This window comes from Eumetopias jubatus, unplaced genomic scaffold (genome assembly GCF_037043125.1).
Source record: "Eumetopias jubatus isolate StellerSeaLion01/CBP00866 unplaced genomic scaffold, mEumJub1_p1.0 scaffold_16, whole genome shotgun sequence".
NCBI lineage: Eukaryota > Metazoa > Chordata > Mammalia > Carnivora > Otariidae > Eumetopias > Eumetopias jubatus.
Genome location: NW_028274822.1, coordinates 68,423,672 through 68,441,773, shown reverse-complemented (window position 1 = coordinate 68,441,773; position 18,102 = coordinate 68,423,672). Strand labels below are relative to the sequence as shown.

At 60.3% G+C, this 18,102-nt stretch overlaps 2 protein-coding genes across 3 annotated transcripts in view; one reads left to right on the top strand and one right to left on the bottom strand.

Moving 5' to 3' along the window:
* RSPH14 (radial spoke head 14 homolog) overlaps positions 1 to 18,102 on the bottom strand; it is a 74,979-nt gene that overhangs the window by 23,954 nt on the left and 32,923 nt on the right. The window lies entirely within an intron of this gene.
* GNAZ (G protein subunit alpha z) overlaps positions 8,429 to 18,102 on the top strand; it is a 30,265-nt gene continuing 20,591 nt past the window's right edge. The window contains exon 1 of the mRNA XM_028094175.2: positions 8,429 to 9,599. Within this exon, the coding sequence (XP_027949976.1) occupies positions 8,877 to 9,599 (723 nt within the window). The 5' untranslated portion in view covers positions 8,429 to 8,876. The remainder of the gene's footprint in view (positions 9,600 to 18,102) is intronic.

The window sequence follows — 18,102 nt, the reverse complement described above, 5'->3', positions numbered from 1 at the left end:
GCGTGACAGAGGTGCCAGTGCGTCCCCCACCGTGGCTGTGGCAGCACCTTCTCCTGGTGGCCCCAGCAGCCCAAGGAAGCACAGTGTGGACTTGGAAAGTGAAGCCAAGCCCTGGCCCTGACCCCACTACGCCCAGCTTCCCTGGGACAGACCTTCCCCGGCCCGCAGCTGTCCCTGGTGGTCCAAGGACACAAGGAAACGGCGCCATGAAGATTCTGTGGGGCGCTGGCGACCAGAGCATTAGGGTGACAGGTACGGATGGGGCCAGTGACACTGTAGGGTGCTGGCGGGTGGGTACCGCGGTGCTGGAAAGGCAGATGCACCAGCTCGGGCCTCACCGTGTTCAGACTGGGAAGAGGCAAGGAGTTGAAAGGGAAGGGAAGTCCAAAGCAGCAGAAGAACCGGGCAGGGAAGGACATTGGCTTCTCCGAGACCACAGAGGAGCCACCAGGAAGACCCCTGCAGGTCCAGGTTGGGCTCTGAGAAAACCTAAAGAGGGGTGCAGACAAGGAACCCGGCGCACAACACTCAGGCAGGAAAGAGGGAGGACAAATGTTGACCGACAAGCAGAACACCAGATTCCAGGGCTCCGGGCGTGAAAGGGCAGTGGGAAACGCTTCCTTACTAAGAGGGGAGGGAAACCGATAATCAGTGACCGTGCAGGCAGAGGCTTTTCCGGACCTCATGTTTCTAAAATAGAGCCACGGTAGGAGCTGATGCAGGGACGGCGGTTCCGGAGGGCAAGGCGGGGGGTCCATTCTCTAGAAGAAGATGGAAATGACATGGGTGGGTTTGGCCCCAGGAAGGCATGGGAACCCCTTCTGACCTGCCAGCCAAGGCCAGCAGCAGAGGAGTGTGGACCCCAACGTGCTTCTCCTCCTGCCCGTGCCTGCAGACCCCGAGACATGGGCCTCCTGGAACTTGGGAGCAGGGCCTTCCCTGCTCTGCCCAGAGGCCCCTACGTGAGGCAGGGCCTAAGGTCACAGACACTGGGGCTGGGCCTCCAGCCCCCTCCCGCACCGGGTCACACAGAGCAGCTGCTGGGTGCCAAGGTACAGTTGGCAGGTGGGAGAGCTGCTGCTGCCAGAGCGGAAGATGTCTGCGCAAGCTGGGGCGGGGTGTGGGGCCAGGGGACAGTAGTGCTGAGTCATAGCCCTGCCCAGGCAGGCTGACGCTTGGCCTCCATGGGGGGCGACGGCAGCTCTGGGGGCGTTGAAAGGCCAGGACCGCAGACTGGTGATCCTCACACTGAGGGGGGCTGAGCACTCTCTAGGGAGCATCAGGCTGGGGGTATGTGTGCAGGAAGACTCGGGGCCCGCTGGTGCCCTGGGTATGTGGTCTCACCCTGCCTGCTGGCCCTGAAACCTGGGCTGCCCTCTGCCTCGGGGGTTCTCCCCGTGCCCCCTCCCTCCCGCCCCACAGCTGGCCACCTGCGTGGCCTCTGCTTGGGCGCCAAACACACCCATGCTCCTCTATCAGTTCAGTCTAGGTGTGGGCCTGCCTCCTCCGTGGGGCCTGCCTCCTCTGTGGGGCCATACTCTCCTCCCTGGCTCACCCCTTTCTGATGGTCTGGGACTCTGCATGGAGTGGGCTTTCCTTGGGGAGGGAGGAGTCCACAGAGTGAGGGGCTTGGCTTCTCCTTTCCACCTCCGTCTAAGGAAGTGGGTGCCTGGTGATGAGCGAGCCCCGCCCGCCGAGGCCAGGCCTTCTCCAGCCCTGTAAGCTGATAAGCCGTCTGCTCTCCCTGGAGACCCTCTGGCTTAGCCCGGCTTGGGCAGCAACACCTTGGTGACCTTGGCTCCGGGCTCTCGTCCTCTGGGGGAAGGGCCCAGAAGGGGCTGGTGTCGCACAGCCTGGCTCTGCCCTGCTGTGCCCTGGCCCTTCGCTCCGCCATGAGCGAGGACAGGAGTGGACATGAGTGTTATATCGCTGGAGCTCCGTGCCAGGCCATGTGGGGCGTGCCTGGGGAGAGCTGTGGCCTGGCGTGGTGGGCATCCAGGGTACAGAGCGCCAGAGTGTGGAAAGGCCCCAGAGAGGTGGCAGCACCGTACTCCCTACCCCCTGGCTCAGGGCTGTCACCCAGCATCTGTGACATGAATGTAGACTTGAGAGGGTCAAGTCTGGGGGCAGGGGGCAGCGAGACGTGAGGATGGGCTGGGCCTGTCAGACGGTGAGCAGGGACCGGGGTTGGGGGCCTGGGGGCAGGGCAGGGAAGGGCTTCAAGGGAACACATGTGTGTGTGCTCAAGTGTCTGACCTTGAGGCTGCGGACAGTGGAGCACCTTTTAGCCAAGGAGTCCCTGAATAGGCTCTGGGTTTGGGGATCGCATCCTGCTAGCCTTTAGGTACCCAGGCAAGAGGGTGTGTGAGTCAGGGAGACCCATGAGGGGCCATGATGGAGCAGAGCCCACCATGGCACACCTGCCACCTCCTCCCACCGTCCCCTCTCCCAGCCTGCTGGCAGACCCTGGGGTGCCCTGAACCCTACCGCCGCCAGGCACTGTCCGTCGTACAGCCCATGTGTCCCCCGCCCCTAGCCCTTGCCCACGCTGCTGCCCTGTCACCTGGATAGCTGCGCACAGGAGCCCATCCCGTTCTGTTCACACACAGGGCACTCCTTGCTCAAACCCTGGCCGGCATCCAGCTGTCTCAGAGAAAAAGCTGGAGCTCTTACAGTGACCCCTACTGCTGGCCCCTCACATCCGACACCATCTACCTACCTTCCTTCCTGTCCCTCAGACTGGCCAAGCACACTGGCAGTTCCACTCCCCTCACCACCTGCTCTGTCACCTGGCAGGAAGCAGGCCCTGCCCACTTCATGGACCCGCAGCCTTTACCGCAGCACCCCCGACCCTACTCATGTGCAGTTTGGCACCCTTCTCCATCACAGATCATTGGCCGCCTTTGATCACATCCTCACCTCCCTCCACCTGTGTGAACTCAGGCGCGAGTCTTTGCTTCATTCAGCAGTGCCCGCCCCCCACCCAGGCGCCAGGCTCAAAGCCCCAGCCCCTCTATGTGGTAGGGAACCCCTGACTCCTGCCCTTGGCCCTCTCACGCACCTCAGCCCGGCTCCACACCGTGGCCGTACCTCCTCTGCTCCCGGCACGCCACAGGGAGCCACACGCAGGCATGTGGACGCACTTACACATTCCCACATATGTCCACGGACCTGCACGCAGGTGCATACCTGGGCCAGTGCATGCACACACACACAGGCCTGCAAAGAGACACATACACATCTGCATGTGTGCAACCTCAGACACACACACACACACACACACACACACACACTCAACCACATGGTCACAACTATGCACCCACACAGTGGGGCGCCCCTGATCGACCCTGCCTCCTCCTCTCACCTGTGACTCTCTCCTCTCTTTCTGTCCAGCCCCTCTGACCTTCCTTCAGCTCCCCATTCGCACCATGGTTCGTCTCTCCCCTCGCCCACAGGGCCTTTGCACATGCCCTTCCTCTGCCTGGTACAGTCTTTCCCTCACCCATTCCTCAGTAATTTCCAGCCAGACCCAGCAGCGTTGTGGTGGGGGGCGGGGGGGATTGTGGGTATCAGGGCCTGGGGACCTGTGAGCAGTTACTGAACCAGGGAACAATGTAGTCATCCAACCCTTGGTCCTTTGTCTCTGGGCCGACTGGGGAAGTCCCAGGAGGCCCAATAAGCCCAGATTAGACTAAGAGAGAGAGAGGACTGGCAGGAACCTCACATAAAGGCAGAGAAGCCGAGCCTCCGAATGGGACTGTCCTGAGGTCCCATTTGGACCTTGGCAAATACTCTTGTTCACAGGCCTCCCCTCACTGTGTCCATGCACAGCCCAGTCTCCACCACCAGTTCCAAGGCACTGAACACTGATATGCCCTGGGCCATGGCTGAGCCCTGCAGAGCTGCAGCGAGAATTCTAAGTGGGCCTTCTGCTTGTTTGGTTCTGGTGATCTGAAAGAAGAGGGTGCCTCTAAGAGAGGGACCCACCTCGGATGTGACTGGTTGTGGCTGCCCCATGCAGATGGCAGAAGCTCCCAGACTTGGCCCGATGCACACCATCGACTCCTGGCTGTGTTTCCTTCCCCTTTACTCCCACATTGCCTTGTGGCTGCACTGGTCAAGGACCACATGGCCAGCCCCAGGCTGCCGGCCCACTGCCCCCAAACTGCTCTCCTGATTCTCAGAAGCCCAGCCCTCGGCCTTGGGGTTGTGGACCACCTACTTCCCAGAACGCAAGTCACACCTCCTTGGACAGGGCAGCTTTGGACTGAAGGCTGGATGGGCGAATCTTGGTACCAGCTGGGGGCCGTTAGTCAGGCGTTCCAGTCCACAGAATGGATGATATGGGCCCCAAGTGGCCCTCCACTGGTGGGGGAAGCCAGGACCGGGCAGGGGGCCTGCCTCTTTCTCTTGTACCACGTGCCCTCCTCGCTATTTTTATTTTTGGGGTACCTCACCCACAAGACATTTTTTTTTTGGTGTTAAAATAGACATAAAGCTTACTATTTTAACCATTTTTAAGTTTACAGTTCAGTGGTTTTAAATACATTAATAATGCTGTGCTGCAACCATCTGTCTATGAATTTGACGACTCTAAGGACCTCATTTACGTGGAATCACATAGTATTTGTCCTTTTGTGACTGGCTTCTTCCATTGAGTGTAAAGTTCTCAAGGTTCATCCGTGTTGTAGCACGCGTCCTTCCTTTTTAAGGCTGAATAGTATTCCTGTGTGCGTGTAGTTGACTTATCCGTCCATCTGCCAGCAGACGCCGGGGTTGCTCACTCTTAGCGATTGTGGACATAGTGCTGTTATGAACACGGGTGTACAAAAATCTCTCCAAGACCCTGATTTCCATTCTTTTGGGTGTCTACCCGAAGTGGAATTGCTGGTAATTCTATTTTTAATTTTTTGAGGAAGAACCACCCTACTATTTTCCATAGCAGCTGTACCACTTTATATTTCTACCAACAGTGCACAAGGGAGCCAATTTCTGCTCATTCTTTTCTTCGTGTGTTTTTTTTTTTTTTTTTTAAACTATAGTACTCATCCTTCTCGGTGTGAGGTGGTATCCTCCTGTGGTTTTGATCTGCATTGCCCTGACAGTCAGTGATGTCAGTGATGTCGAGCATATTTTCATGTGCTTATTGGCCATGTGTTTATCTACTTCGGAGAAATGTGCGTTCAAGTCCTTCACCCAATTTCCAGTCAGGTTGTTTGTTTTGCTGCTGAGGTCTACTTCTCTGTGTATTGCAGATATTAACCCCTTATCCAATATGTGCTTTGCAAGTATTTGTTTCCCACCTGTAGGTTGCCTTTTTACCTGTTGATAGTACCTTTTTATGCACAAAATTTTGCAATTTTTATGCAGTCCAGTTTGTCTCTCTTTTTCTTTGGTTGCCCATAGCCTTTGGTGTCATATCCAAGAGATCGTCGTCAAATCCAGTGTCATGCAGCCCTTGACTTATGCTTTCTCCTAAGAGTGCTATAGTTTTAGGTCTTACATTTAAGTCTTTGATCCATTTTAAGTTAGTTTTTGTGTTTGGTGTTTGTTAAGGGCATTGCCGTTTTTCTAAGAGAGGCCCAGCCTGGCAGGAGAGACCAGAGAAAGGAAGGACGCAGTGGAGAGAGGCGCAGGCCACAGGTGGGGACAGGGCGCCCCACTGGCAGGGAGGCAGCCACGCATGAGCTGGCCCGTGAAGGTCAGGCGGAGTTCCGGTACAGGAGCAAGGCGAGGGGCCACCGACAAGCAGCAGCCCCGGGTGACCGAGCCAGCCCTCCAGAGGACAGCCCTGTGCGCAGCTTGGCAGTCTCCCCAGGCCCAAGCTGCAAGGGGAGGGATTTGGGTTTGAGAAGGACCTGGCCGCAGGGCCATCACGTGTGGCACTGAGAGGACGTGGCCGATGTCTTGGTCTGTTTGGATGCAGCTCTGCGTGGAGGCAGGGGACTGGCCTGCACGACCCCAGGCCGTGTCACCACCTCTCTGGGCTAGACCATGTCCCAAGAGTGGGGTCACTGCAGGGTGCTCGAGGCATGGAGACTTGGTGCCTGGTTGCTGCCTGTCTAGGTGGCAGTGAACGGTGGTGGGAACCTGCCATTCGGGTGATCTTTGTCCCTATCACTGACCAGCCAAGGGAGAACTGGTCACTTGGGGCCTGAGTATACCTCAGATTCTCAAACACAAGTTAAGGAAAACAATAATGACAACATGGGGCACCACCGGCGTGGCTGGCCTTGGCTTCAGGAGGGAGGGCACCAGCAGGGAGGGCCCCCGGTGCCCTGGGCAGCTGCTGGGGACCTTGGACTCCTTTCTACACCTGAGGGGCCGCCGGGTCATCAGCAGGGCCCAGGGAACAGCCACACGCTCACAGTCCAGGATGGGGAGAGGCAAGCCTGGGTGGCATGAGAGACAGGGCCTTGTTAATGCCCTGACACTTGTTTACAAACCTCTCTTAAAACAAAAGTTCATTCAAGAAGGTATAGGAAATATGGTAAGATGCGAAGAAGGAAAAAAACAAAACAAAACCTTGTTAATCCCACAACCTAGAACTCACTGCTGCTTGAATTCCTTCCCTGACCTCTGCTTGCACGGTGGGTACACGGCCTGTGTGTCCCCGACCCGTGGTCCAACGGGACTGTGGGGAAACGGCAAAGTTCCTCAGCCTCTTCACGCCCGAGTCTCTCCCTTCCTCTCTCCCACCAGCGCTCACTGAGTGCCCGTGCTGTGCAGGATACGGCACGGCTCCCAGGCCCCGGGGGGCCGGGGCTTAGCACACAGGCCGTGCTCGGTTCTGAGGGACACTCACAGGTGACGAGGACACTGGGGTACTAGCTGCCCCTGGCGGGGTTCCAGGCCCTGCACTGAACGCTCTACCTCTAACAGATGCTTGCGACCGGTGAGGGACAGGCTCTGTGACATGGAGTCAAGTGCCCAGGCCACACGGTTGGGATGGGACTCATCATCCTGGAAGCACTGGGGGCACATGAAGGTTCAACTGAGGGGGAGAGGTGGCAGGAGAGGAGCTTGCAGGGCCCCCAGCTGCAGAGGCAGGTGGGTCCAGGGAGAGAACAGGCCTCAGGGCCTGCTCCAGAGCAGAACTGCTGGGCCTACAGGCACAGAGGCCAGGTGGAAGCATGGCTGGGTGGGGAGACGAGACGAGGCCCCTGGCTCTCAGGGTCTGTTGGCCTTGGGTCCTTCCCATCCAGGGCCTGCCGTGAGGGGAGTGGGGGCATTAGAGGGGTGAACGCTGGCCGTGGCAGAATGAGGAGGCTGCCGGGTACAGCCAGGACAGAGGTTGGAGGAAGGAGGGCAAGAGTTGCGCGGGGCAGGCTGCCAGGTGGGGGCAGAGCCTGAGCTCTGGGTCTGCCCTGGTAGGGAGGGCCCTGGCTCAGCTGCTCATAGGTCATTGGGGGAGGCCTGGGAAGAGCTTGCGGGCATCCTGGGTCAGCAGGTGCCTGGTTGAGAGCTGGGCGCTGAGGTGCTGATGCCCTGCTCAGGGTGTGAGCACAGCTCTTCCTTATTGACCATCAAGGTGGGAGCAGGGGCATGAAAGACATGGCCTGGGACCCCGGAGCCTGTGGACTGCCCCCTTGCCTTGCGTTGGACTCAGCGACTCCCAGTGCCCTCAGATACACTCTGGCCTGGCTTGCCTCCCACACCTGGCTGCTGGCCTGCACCCCCCCAGCCCCTGCTCCCCCAACTCAGCCCGCCCAGCCTGAGCCCCACCACCACCATCACCACCACCTCACCCACCAGGAGCCAGGTTGCTGTCCACCCCGTGGTGCTCCAGCCTGGGGCCTCTGCCTTGCTCTGCTCCCTGCTTATCTGCTTACTGCCAGGCCTGGCCAGCCTCCTCCTGGTGAATGTCCTGCCCTGAGAGAGAGCAGGAGTGGCCCAGCGCCCATGAGAGGTGCTGAGGGGGGATCACCCAGTTACCCTGGCATGGGACCCCACCGTAAACCAAGGAGGAGCCAAGTCCCGTTGATGCTGTGGCAGCTACAAGAGAGAGTGAGGGAGGTGGGGGGAGGACATCACAGCAGGATCGTCATATTGAATCCTAATGACCATCAGACCCAGAGACGGAGGCTCTGGGAGGGTGAGGTTGGCCGGGTCCAGTGGGCAGGGAGGGGCGGAAGGGCCCCGGACTCACTCCCTCGCTCTGAAGTCCTAGTGTGGCTCTGGGCACCCTTTCCTCAAGCACCAGGCTTCAAGCACACTGGCTCGCAGGAGGGGTGCGGGACATGGCTCCCAGCCCCATTTGTTCTGCCGTGGATTTGGGCACAACTCCGCAGAGTTCCGAGGAAGGGAGGGGGGTTTGATTCCCTGTTCCCCAGGCTGCTTCCCGACGACGTCTGAGGTCTCCCTTTCCCACCCGGCCTGCGGTGGGAAGAGGCTCACCCTCTTCTCTGTGTTGGCAGGTGAAGGGCGGATGCCCAAGGCAGGGGGGCCGCAGGGAGCGCCCGCGGCCCCGGGGGCTGGCCTTCCAGGCGCCCTTAGCAGCACCGCCTCAGCAACCGGCAGCCAGACGGCAGCAGCCTAGGCAGACGCTAGAGTGCAACTGCCTACCGTCGGGAGGACAGGGGATGACTGCGGCATACTGGGCCCCACAGTGGCCTTCGCAGGTGGAGTGTCACTAGAGGGAGGGCCCGGCCACCTCCTCGCAACAGGCGATCGCCATGCCAGCTGGAGAAGAGGTGCTGGGGTAGGGGCTGCAGCGTGGCATGGCCTCGCCCCCGCACCCGCGCTGAGCGCTTTGAGGGCCGCAGGGCTCTGTCTGCCGGGCACACCCGGCCCGTGTCCCAGCGTCCCCTGCTCGGTGGCAACAGGGAAAGGCGCCCCGTCCCGTGCTCTGCATCTGGGCCCGCCGCTGCCGGACCATGGGATGTCGGCAAAGCTCAGAGGAGAAAGAGGCGGCGCGGCGGTCCCGGAGAATTGACCGCCATCTGCGCTCAGAGAGCCAGCGGCAGCGCCGCGAGATCAAGCTGCTCCTGCTGGGCACCAGCAACTCAGGCAAGAGCACCATTGTGAAGCAGATGAAGATCATCCACAGCGGGGGCTTCAACCTGGAGGCCTGCAAGGAGTACAAGCCCCTCATCATCTATAACGCCATCGACTCGCTGACCCGCATCATCCGCGCCCTGGCCGCCCTCAAGATCGACTTCCACAACCCGGACCGCGCCTACGACGCTGTCCAGCTCTTCGCACTCACAGGCCCTGCCGAGAGCAAGGGCGAGATCACACCCGAGCTGCTGGGCGTCATGCGGCGGCTGTGGGCTGACCCCGGGGCGCAGGCCTGCTTCGGCCGCTCCAGTGAGTACCACCTGGAGGACAACGCCGCCTACTACCTGAACGACCTGGAGCGTATCGCCGCGCCCGACTACATCCCCACCGTCGAGGACATTCTGCGCTCCCGGGACATGACCACGGGCATCGTGGAGAACAAGTTCACCTTCAAGGAGCTCACCTTCAAGATGGTGGATGTGGGCGGGCAGAGGTCGGAGCGCAAAAAATGGATCCACTGTTTCGAGGGCGTCACAGCCATCATCTTCTGTGTGGAGCTTAGTGGCTACGACCTGAAACTCTACGAGGACAACCAGACGGTGAGTGTGCCGGGCTTTTCCTCTGCTTGTTCCTGCCCCCGCTGGCTCCTGGGAAGTGGGTGGGCTTGAGGGTATGGGCCGCCCAGAGCAGGAGAGGCTGTAGTCAGCAGGGGAGCCATGGTGGCTCCGGCGAGGTGCTGTCCTGGGAGCGCAGTGCGGAGGGTGCTAGGTATCATGGGCACTCTAGGACCTTGGGGTAGCACCTGCTGTCAGCTCTCTCAGTGGCCACCCTAGCATGGACAGGTCCCACTCTGACCTCGGTGCTCTGACAGGCCCTCAGGGCTCTGAATACCCTCTGAGGAACCACCACACCCTCGGGCTCCACCAGGTAGGGGTGCCCTCACCCAGCTGCTGACAAGGTGCTCTGAGACCCCAAGGTACCCAGGTGGCCCCCGCCTCAGTGCCATGAGCAGCCCACGCCCCGTGCCTGAAATACTCAGGGCACGGAGGGCCATCCCTCTGCTGTGTGGGGCCTGCTCCTCAGCCCCAAGAGCATGTTGCTTGGAGCCCAGGGGAGGGGCTTGGACACCTGGGTGTCAAGGAAGGCTCACTGAGGAGGAAGAAGGGGAAGCTGGGCCCTGTGAGGGGGTTTGTTTCAGGTGAGGTTGGGGTGCAGTCACGTGCGTTGGGGAGTAACCTTGAAGGCTGGGAGGGAGGTTGACAGCTCTGCAGGACAAGAGTGGGGACAAAGCCCAGGCCAGGCATCCAGTTGTTGGTCCATGTAGCAATTCAGTAAATACACAAAACGTCTACCAATCCCAGGCACTGTGCTGGGTCCTGGAATCTGCAGCCAGAGCCCCGCAACCCAGGGATCTGGATCCTGGGAGTCTGGTGGTGACAGGGTTAAGAACTGTTTCTGAGGTTTAATCCCCAGGGGTTGGGTGGGTGTGGGGATTCTTTCAAGCCCTAAGCCTTGGCTAAGAACCCACTGTTTGGAGAAGGGGGCTCAAAGGCAGGTGGTGCGTGGAGGCCCCCGAGAGTGGATACAGTGCGGGGAGGTGCCAAGGGGCAGCCAGGGTTGGTGCTGAGCCAGTGAGGGCTCAAGGGGGAGCTGCTGGGCAGGAAAGGGAGCCAGACCCTTGGCAAGGAGGGGGTGGGCAACACGATGCAGGCTCAGCCAAGGCAAAAGGCCCAGTGCTCAAGGCACCGCAGAGTCCTTGGGTGCCCAGGAGTGGTGGTGGAGTCTGAGCAGCCAGACAGGATGGGGTTGCCCCGGGCTGCCCCACCTTGGCTGTCCTGCAGAGGAGGTTTTGTGCCAGGCAGGAGCACTGAGCAGAGACCTGGAATCTGCCCTTAAGAGGCCTCTGATCCTAGGAGTGGGGGGCGTGGGGGCAAACAGGGATCCATAAGTAGCTGTAAGTGGTATGGGACTGTGGGTGTCAGCGGCTTGGGGAGGCAGTGGTCTGGCAGGGGAGGGGGTGATGATGGCCATGGCGGGGGTCAGCCTCCAGGGTCCAAGGGACCAGGGCGATGGCAAGGAAGGGGCTTGGTCCTTCACTCAGTCTTTTTTAATGCAGGTAGTGGCTTTATTCTTTGGGTTCAGCTGGGAGTCTTAATTGAGCCTGTGGCCCCAAGAAAGCCTGTGGATGGCTGCAGGCTGTGGCCACCATGCTGGATGCCTGAGCGTTTTTCTGGTTAGAAAGAGGGTCTGTGGCTTTCGTCAGGTTTTCAAGGAAGTCCAGCCTCTTGGAGGAGGGGAAAGAAACAGCTGCAGGTGGTCATGGAGACAGGAAGCAGGGCTCCCCTCATCTCCCCTGTGTGCATCCAGGAGTCTCTCCAGAGCTGGGCCTGGGCTGAGGATGCTGCATGCACAGGGCAGGGCAAGCCTGCAGCTCCCAGCACTGTGTGGTTTCTAGGGGTTCTAGCTCCTCTTATTCTTCTGCCTGTACCCACTTCAGTACCATGTGTGGTTCTGGGCAGAGGGAACATCCCAGCCGAAGGGCAAGGTCGGGCTCTTGGAAGAGGCATTGTTCTGAGCAGAGGGCTTGGGGCTGACCAGTCCATGATGCAAGGCCAGGGTCAGGTGCCCAGTTGAGGCCTCAGGACAGTGCCAGAGCAGATCCACCAGCCACACGGTGCTCCGTGCTCAGCTCTCCGGGCTTCTGCCTGTTTGTCCTAAGGCTGGTGATAGCCTGGGCTCTGGGGTCTTCCTGGGGCCTAGATCTCAGGGCTGCTTCATCTGTCATCTCCAGGGCAAGCATGGCAAGTTCCTTCAGCCCTGGGCCGGGCTCCCAGACCATCTGTTGGCAGGCTCTGCCAGCCAAGCCCGTGCCCACAGGTGTGGCAGGACGTGGGAGGCAGGATCCCTGGGCCCTGAGATGGTCCCGTGTCTCATGGAGGGATTTGGCTATCATCTCTGCTCTCTGAACCTGTCAGCTAGGAGGCGGCCCAAGTGTCCTCAAAGATGGGCCCAAGGCCAGGCCTTCTGCCCAAGGCCCCACCGGCTCTGCCTGGCCCATCCCCCGCCTCCCCACTGCCTCTCTCCTCGCTGCTCTGGCCTTTGTGGGCTTGTTTCACTCACACGCTCTGCCGTCTCTGGCCTTAAATGCGTGACCACCCTGTCTCTGCCTGTCCCTGTCCTTCAGGTCTCATCTCAGGTGTCCCCTCCTTGAAAGGCCTTCCCTGACCCAGCGCCAGCACACCCCTCCATTGCAGCCTGTCTGTACAAATGGGTCCCCACTCGTGTGCTAGTGAATGGCTGCCCAGGTGGGCTGGGTGGACAGACGGCTGGACAGGCAGCCCCACGCAGGCCCTCACATCTCTAGCCTACTCCCAGCCCTGTCCTTGGGGGGCACACAGCTGGCAGCCCTGGGCAGGGATAGCAAACCCCTGGCCTGGCTGGGGTGGGGTGGGGTGGTTTCTGGAAGGCCTGTATTTGCCCCCCTGGAGGCAGCCAGTCTCTGGAGCCGCTCAGGGCATTTTCTAAAAGGAGGGGCTAGCAGCCAGGCCTGCACCCCACCACTGCCGCCACCCTGGTCTCAGCAGGCCTGGGGAGGTGGTTGTTCCCCAGAAAAGGAAATTCTTCATGAGAAACTCAAGCGAGGCTGGAAATTCACTGGATTCCAAATAGTTGTGACCTTTCATGCTCTACCAGCAATATCTCAGGCTGGAAAACAAACAGGCTGCCGAGGAAAGACAATAGCCCCCGTGGTTCCTCCAGCCGGCTGGCTGCCGCGGTGGGCTGGCCGCCCAAGGCAGAGCCGGGCCAGGCAGAGAGCAGAGCCTGCCTCTGCTGGCGCCCACAGGCAGCTCCCGCCACCGCCACCGCCGGCCTGGCTCTTCTGTGCTCCTGCCCTCCTCCTGCCCGGCCAAGGTGAATGCATCCGTCGCGGGCCGGACAGGGCTGCCCCCCATGCCTTCTTTTCAAGGGCCCTCCTGGGCCCCAGCAAAGGCAAGGCAGCCAAGACCCAGCCATGCTCATTTTTGCAGAAGCCAAGGGAGCCTGGGGGCCTGCCCAGTGCCGGGCTCTGGACGTGGCTTCTCAGAGCTCTTCTCTCCCACTTGGCTCTTGAGGCCTCATCTTCTCTCTGACAGTGACTGGCTGAGCCCCCCCGCCCCCATGCCTGGCAAACGAGCCACAGCCACCACCACTACCTCCCCCCCACCCCCCGCCCGCTGGCATCTGCGTCAGCACGTTGCCAAGGGTAACGTCAGGATCTCTAGGCTCCTGGGCGTGGAGGGCTGTGGAGGGCTGCAGCGAGCGCAGGGCAGCACCTGGGCAGGGGGAGGCAGATTCCGGGGCGTCCGTGGGCCATGGCAACGAGCAGACGCAAGGAGCCACGCCCAGCCTTCATAATGATTCCCCGCCCTGATCCTGGAAGGATTTAATGGGTCCTCGGGCCTGCCTGGGGCCCCCGTCCCCCTGTACAGCCCTGGCAGGCACCTGGGGGCTCCAGAGTGTGGTGGGGCCTCTACTGTCCCCACATGGGGCCCCCTCAGAGAGCACAGGAGGCTAGAGCACAGCTCAGGGACGTGTCACCTGACCGATCCTGTGGGGCGGCGGTGGCAGCTGTGCCTGTTGTCCCAGTCATGGGTGGGGGGACAGGTGGGGGTGCCCAGGCTTGGGACAAGTCATAGTCCCTCCCTGAGCCACACCTGCTGCCTGGGGCCAAGCCAGGGCTCCCTGCCTCTGGCCCGCCTTTTGTGGGAACGCCACTTCCTGGCAGCTTGGCCTTCCTTCTGGGCCTGTCCCGTGGCCTCTTCCAGGAGTAAAGAACAATAGGGCTTTAAACTCAGAGACTCGGCCATGGCCCCACTCAGGCACAGAGGCCGTGCTGGCTAGCCACGCGTCCCACCATGACAGCCCCGAGAGGCTGTATGCCCAAGGCCCCGCCGCGGGTTCCTCACTCAGCCGCCATCACAGGGGGCTCTGCCCCCTCCCCTTTAGTGCCCCACCAGGGGGGGACCCAACACCCTGCTGGGAACCCCCGGAAGGCACAGGGGGGATGGGCATTTGCCCCCCCAACCTCTGCCCCCTGCAGATCTGCTAGTGGACTCTGCAGCTGCTTAAGTGTAGAAGGATTCTTCAGAAAAGACAGATGAAAAGGCCCAGGTATAAAGCGTCAGAGTCCTCTCACGAGAAAACCCACAGGGAGCTCACCAGTTGCCCGTTTTCTGGTGGAGCTGTTGGTCTTCCCGGCCCTGTAGAGGGCCTGTTGTGCCCCTGCTGTGCACATGCTATGTACCTGCTCTGCAGATGCAAAGCCTGGACTGGAGGCCAGATGCTGAGGTGAACCCGACTTTCCCAACACAAGGAGCTGTTTGGCGGGGGGGGGGGGCCCATACCCAGCATGGTTGCGGTGTCATTTCTACAAACCTCATGCTGCCTGGGGACACCTGCCCCCTCCTTCAGAACCTGGCAGGGAGAAGTTCCCAGGGGTGTCCCCGGCTTTGCTTTCATGCAGGGACCAACTGTGGCCACAGCAAGGTGTGGTCTGGGCCACAGCAAGGCTCACTGGGGGAGGCCTGGTGTCCCCACGGCTTATCCAACAGATACCGGGCTGACATGTGTTGAGGAGGGTCCCTGGGGTGATGGGTAGGGCATGAGGACATGCCCTTGAGGGGGTCAAGTTCTGCAGGTGGCGGGTGCTACATAACCAGACTCCAGACTGGTTGTCACCTCTGCCCAGCCCTGGCCAGTGGCCCCTCCTCATCCTGGGACCCTCAGCCTCCAGGGGAGCTGACCTCTGGACAGCTCCCACCACACCATGAGGCCAGGCCCAAAGCCCCGTCATCCACCCAGTCTCTATGGCATGTGCCGTGGGCACAGGACTGGCACACAGCGGTGCTTAGCTGACTGGACTGGGCGGGAAGCCTGCAGGCTGGGGAAGAGCCAGAGGTCAGGGCCCTGTCTTCTGGGTGCGCAGCCGCTGGGACACTCAGCCCTTCTGGGGAGCCCCTGAAAGTACCGGGCCCTAAGGGGGGGGGCATGTGCAGTGTGCCCCAGAGGGAGGGGGCTGCTCAAAAGTGTCCTAGAAACTGTGTACCCACATCCTAGCACTGCTTTGTCATTCAGCCCTAAAGGGAGCTTGTTATTTAGTGCTTTACAAATGGCGTGGTGTCATGAAATGGCCTGTTGAAGGTGATGCATCGGATTCAGTAAGACAGGCTTTTACCTATGGTTAGCAGAGCTGGTGATCACGGAGCTGGGCCAAAGGAGGTGATCAGAACGGGCAACTGCCAGATGTGGGTGATACCCCAGCTTAGATTTGGAAGGGATCTCACATGTCCTTTAGTGTCCTAACCAGCCAGCTTTGCAAATGGGGACACTGGAGCCTAGAGATCATGTATCACGTGTCCCAGGGCTGAGTCTGACTCTCAGGGGATGGGGAGCTGGGATCCTCCCTCAGGGATTCCAGAGCATCCTGTAGGTACAGGGGTGCTCCAGGGAGAGCCTTGGGGCATGAACTGCTGTCCCCCGTGGGGCTCAGGAGACATGGGAGGCCGTCAGGGCTGGCACTGTCGGCCCTCGCCCCATCAGTGGCAGGACCCCAGGCAGCCTGAGCAGAGCACCGCCCCACTCTGCCTCCTGCTTCTGACCCAGACGAGGACATAGATGCAGGAATTATGCCATCGGGACTTGGGACAGTGTGGGAAGGCATGCCATCGACATGCATGGAGGTCCCCGCCTTCCCCACCCCCCACCCCCACCCCAGCACGGGTCTCCCTGAGCCTCTCCTTCCAATCTCATGATGTGCCAGGGCCACATCCAATTTGTTGCAACCTCCACAAATCGTGGATGACCCTGGGACATCAGAGACCCCCTGGACCAGAGCCAGGAGGCAGGGCCCAGCTGGCAGAGGGGCCTGGGTTCCTTGGAGTGGACAGTCCCAGGCACAGATCTGAGCTGCTCTGTAGAGGCGAAGGCACTAAGAGGGCCAGGCCATGACAGTCCCTCCTGCAGCAGGTACAGCAGGCACGGGGCTCAGCTGGCCACACACTCTCCCCAGCGGCGTCCCCTTTACAGCTTAGACCAGCTCTTTTTCTCTGTGGTTGGCTGCAAGGGGGACGGGCACACATGCACTCACAACTGGATTGCTGTCGGCCCAGAGGTGCTGTCGGTAATGGTGAATGGTCCCCCCCCCCCGCCGCCGCCACCTCCATATGGGCTCCAAGGTCCCTTGCTCTGCGGCCCAGCCCTTGTCCTAGCCCTAACAGGGCGAAGGCCACCTGGTTCCTACCTCAATGGACCCTGGCCGTGAGCCCATGGCCACCACTCAGTGAGTGGCCAGTGGCGATGGGTATTTGCTCCCCCAGGGCCCTGGGCTTCATGTGAGTCCCCACGGGGTGTCTGCTCCAGTGGGTGAGGGGGGCAAGGGCAGAGTGGAGGGAGGGTAGAGAAGGCAGCGGCCATCAGCCATCACTCCCCCGCAGCACAGCCTGATGCCTGTATGTGGCCCCTGGCACTTGCCAACTGATAGTTCAGTGCCTTGGGCTGAGACCTCCTTCCCTCTGTTCCCAGGGAGACATGCAGCCACTGAGATCATTGTCTTAGCGCTTTCCTCGATTCTGCCTTCTCTGTTGTTCTGGACGCTTCCAAGGGCTCCCATTTCCTGTCTACCTCTGTGCTTGACTCCTTGCCCTGAGTAAGTCCTCCGTCAGAGGACTTCTGCCAAACAGAAGGTTGAGGCTGGGGCCCTGGGCTCGGGCCCACCTGCTGCTCAGCATGACCAGCCCCTCCATCCCAGCTCCACACTGCATAGTGGAGCTTCGGGATCCTAATTCTGCCTTCTCATTTATCTCCACCTCCTCATCCTTGTGGACCTAGCGCTGCATTGAGCACCTCAGCCACCCTTCCGTGATGGTCACCTCCTGCTGTTTCACTAGAGGCCCCTTCCCCCCGCCCAAGGCACAGGCTGTCACTAAGCCCAGCCGGGACACCATCCCCATCGCTTGCCTCTTCCCCTGTGACAGACTTTGCCACGCGCTTCGGCAGAATCTGCATGGGGACGTCCACAGTGTTCCTCGGATCTCTGAGCCTGGTGGCCCTACCCCAAACAGGAGGTCAACCAGCTTGGGCTCCGGTGTGGGCCTTCCTCAGAGACAAGTTGGGGTCAGCCTCTTGCCCTAGAAATGATGAGCCTTGAGGGAGGGAAGCAAGCAGGAGCTCTCTGCACCGTGCTGGCAGAGCCGGCCCTCCACCTGCCTAAGGGGGAGCCCAAAGCCAGGTGAGCCTCCCTCTCTGCACACCAGCCTGCTGGAGGGCTACAGCTGGCTGGGACCAGCTCACAAGTGCCAGTTTTTCCATTTTTAGGAACTTTGTGAGCTGTTTGACCTCATGTTGGCGGCTTAAAATCATCCAGGCGAGAGTATTCACACCACAGAAATTGGCAGATGCTACAAATCAGCCCCCTCCCAGCTGGCGGTTAAACATTCAGCAACCTACTGCAGCCAGTGACCCCAAACCCTAGCCAGGAGGGCCTGCACCAGGGCAGGCTCACTGAGAGGTGAATTACACGATTCGCTGTCTGCATCTTTTTGAAGAGCTGGGCAGCGACCCTCTTTCTCAGACTCAGCAATTCCCCGCTCTGGCCCTATGACCGCAGGTGTTACTTCTGTTCACGTTCATCCCGTTTGAGAACAGTAATTCGCCAGAGTGGCTCCACGCTCGTCCCGGTTCCCCCCCCCCCCCACTCTCCCCAGGCAGATTTACGAGAAGCCTTTCTGCGCAGAGAAGCCGACTCGGAGCTGGGTAGTTTTGCTTTCTCTCTTTGTCAGCACGTTAGCAGACTAACATGAGACCATCTGCTCAAGCTCAGGCCCATCCTGTGTTGTTCTCCACCTGAGAGGACAAGCCCTTGGGATACTCATTCAGGAAGCATTTCTTACACACCTCCTGTGTGCAGCGAGCTCACCGTCTAGGCACAGAAATGATCGTGCCCCTTCCTCCCGTGTGGTCAGATGAGATGGGCATCAAGAAGCCCCTGAAGGGCTGGGGAGGCTCTGCCAGCACCCACTTGCACTGGCCCTGTGCTCACTGTGGCCAGCTTCAGGGCACCCCTGT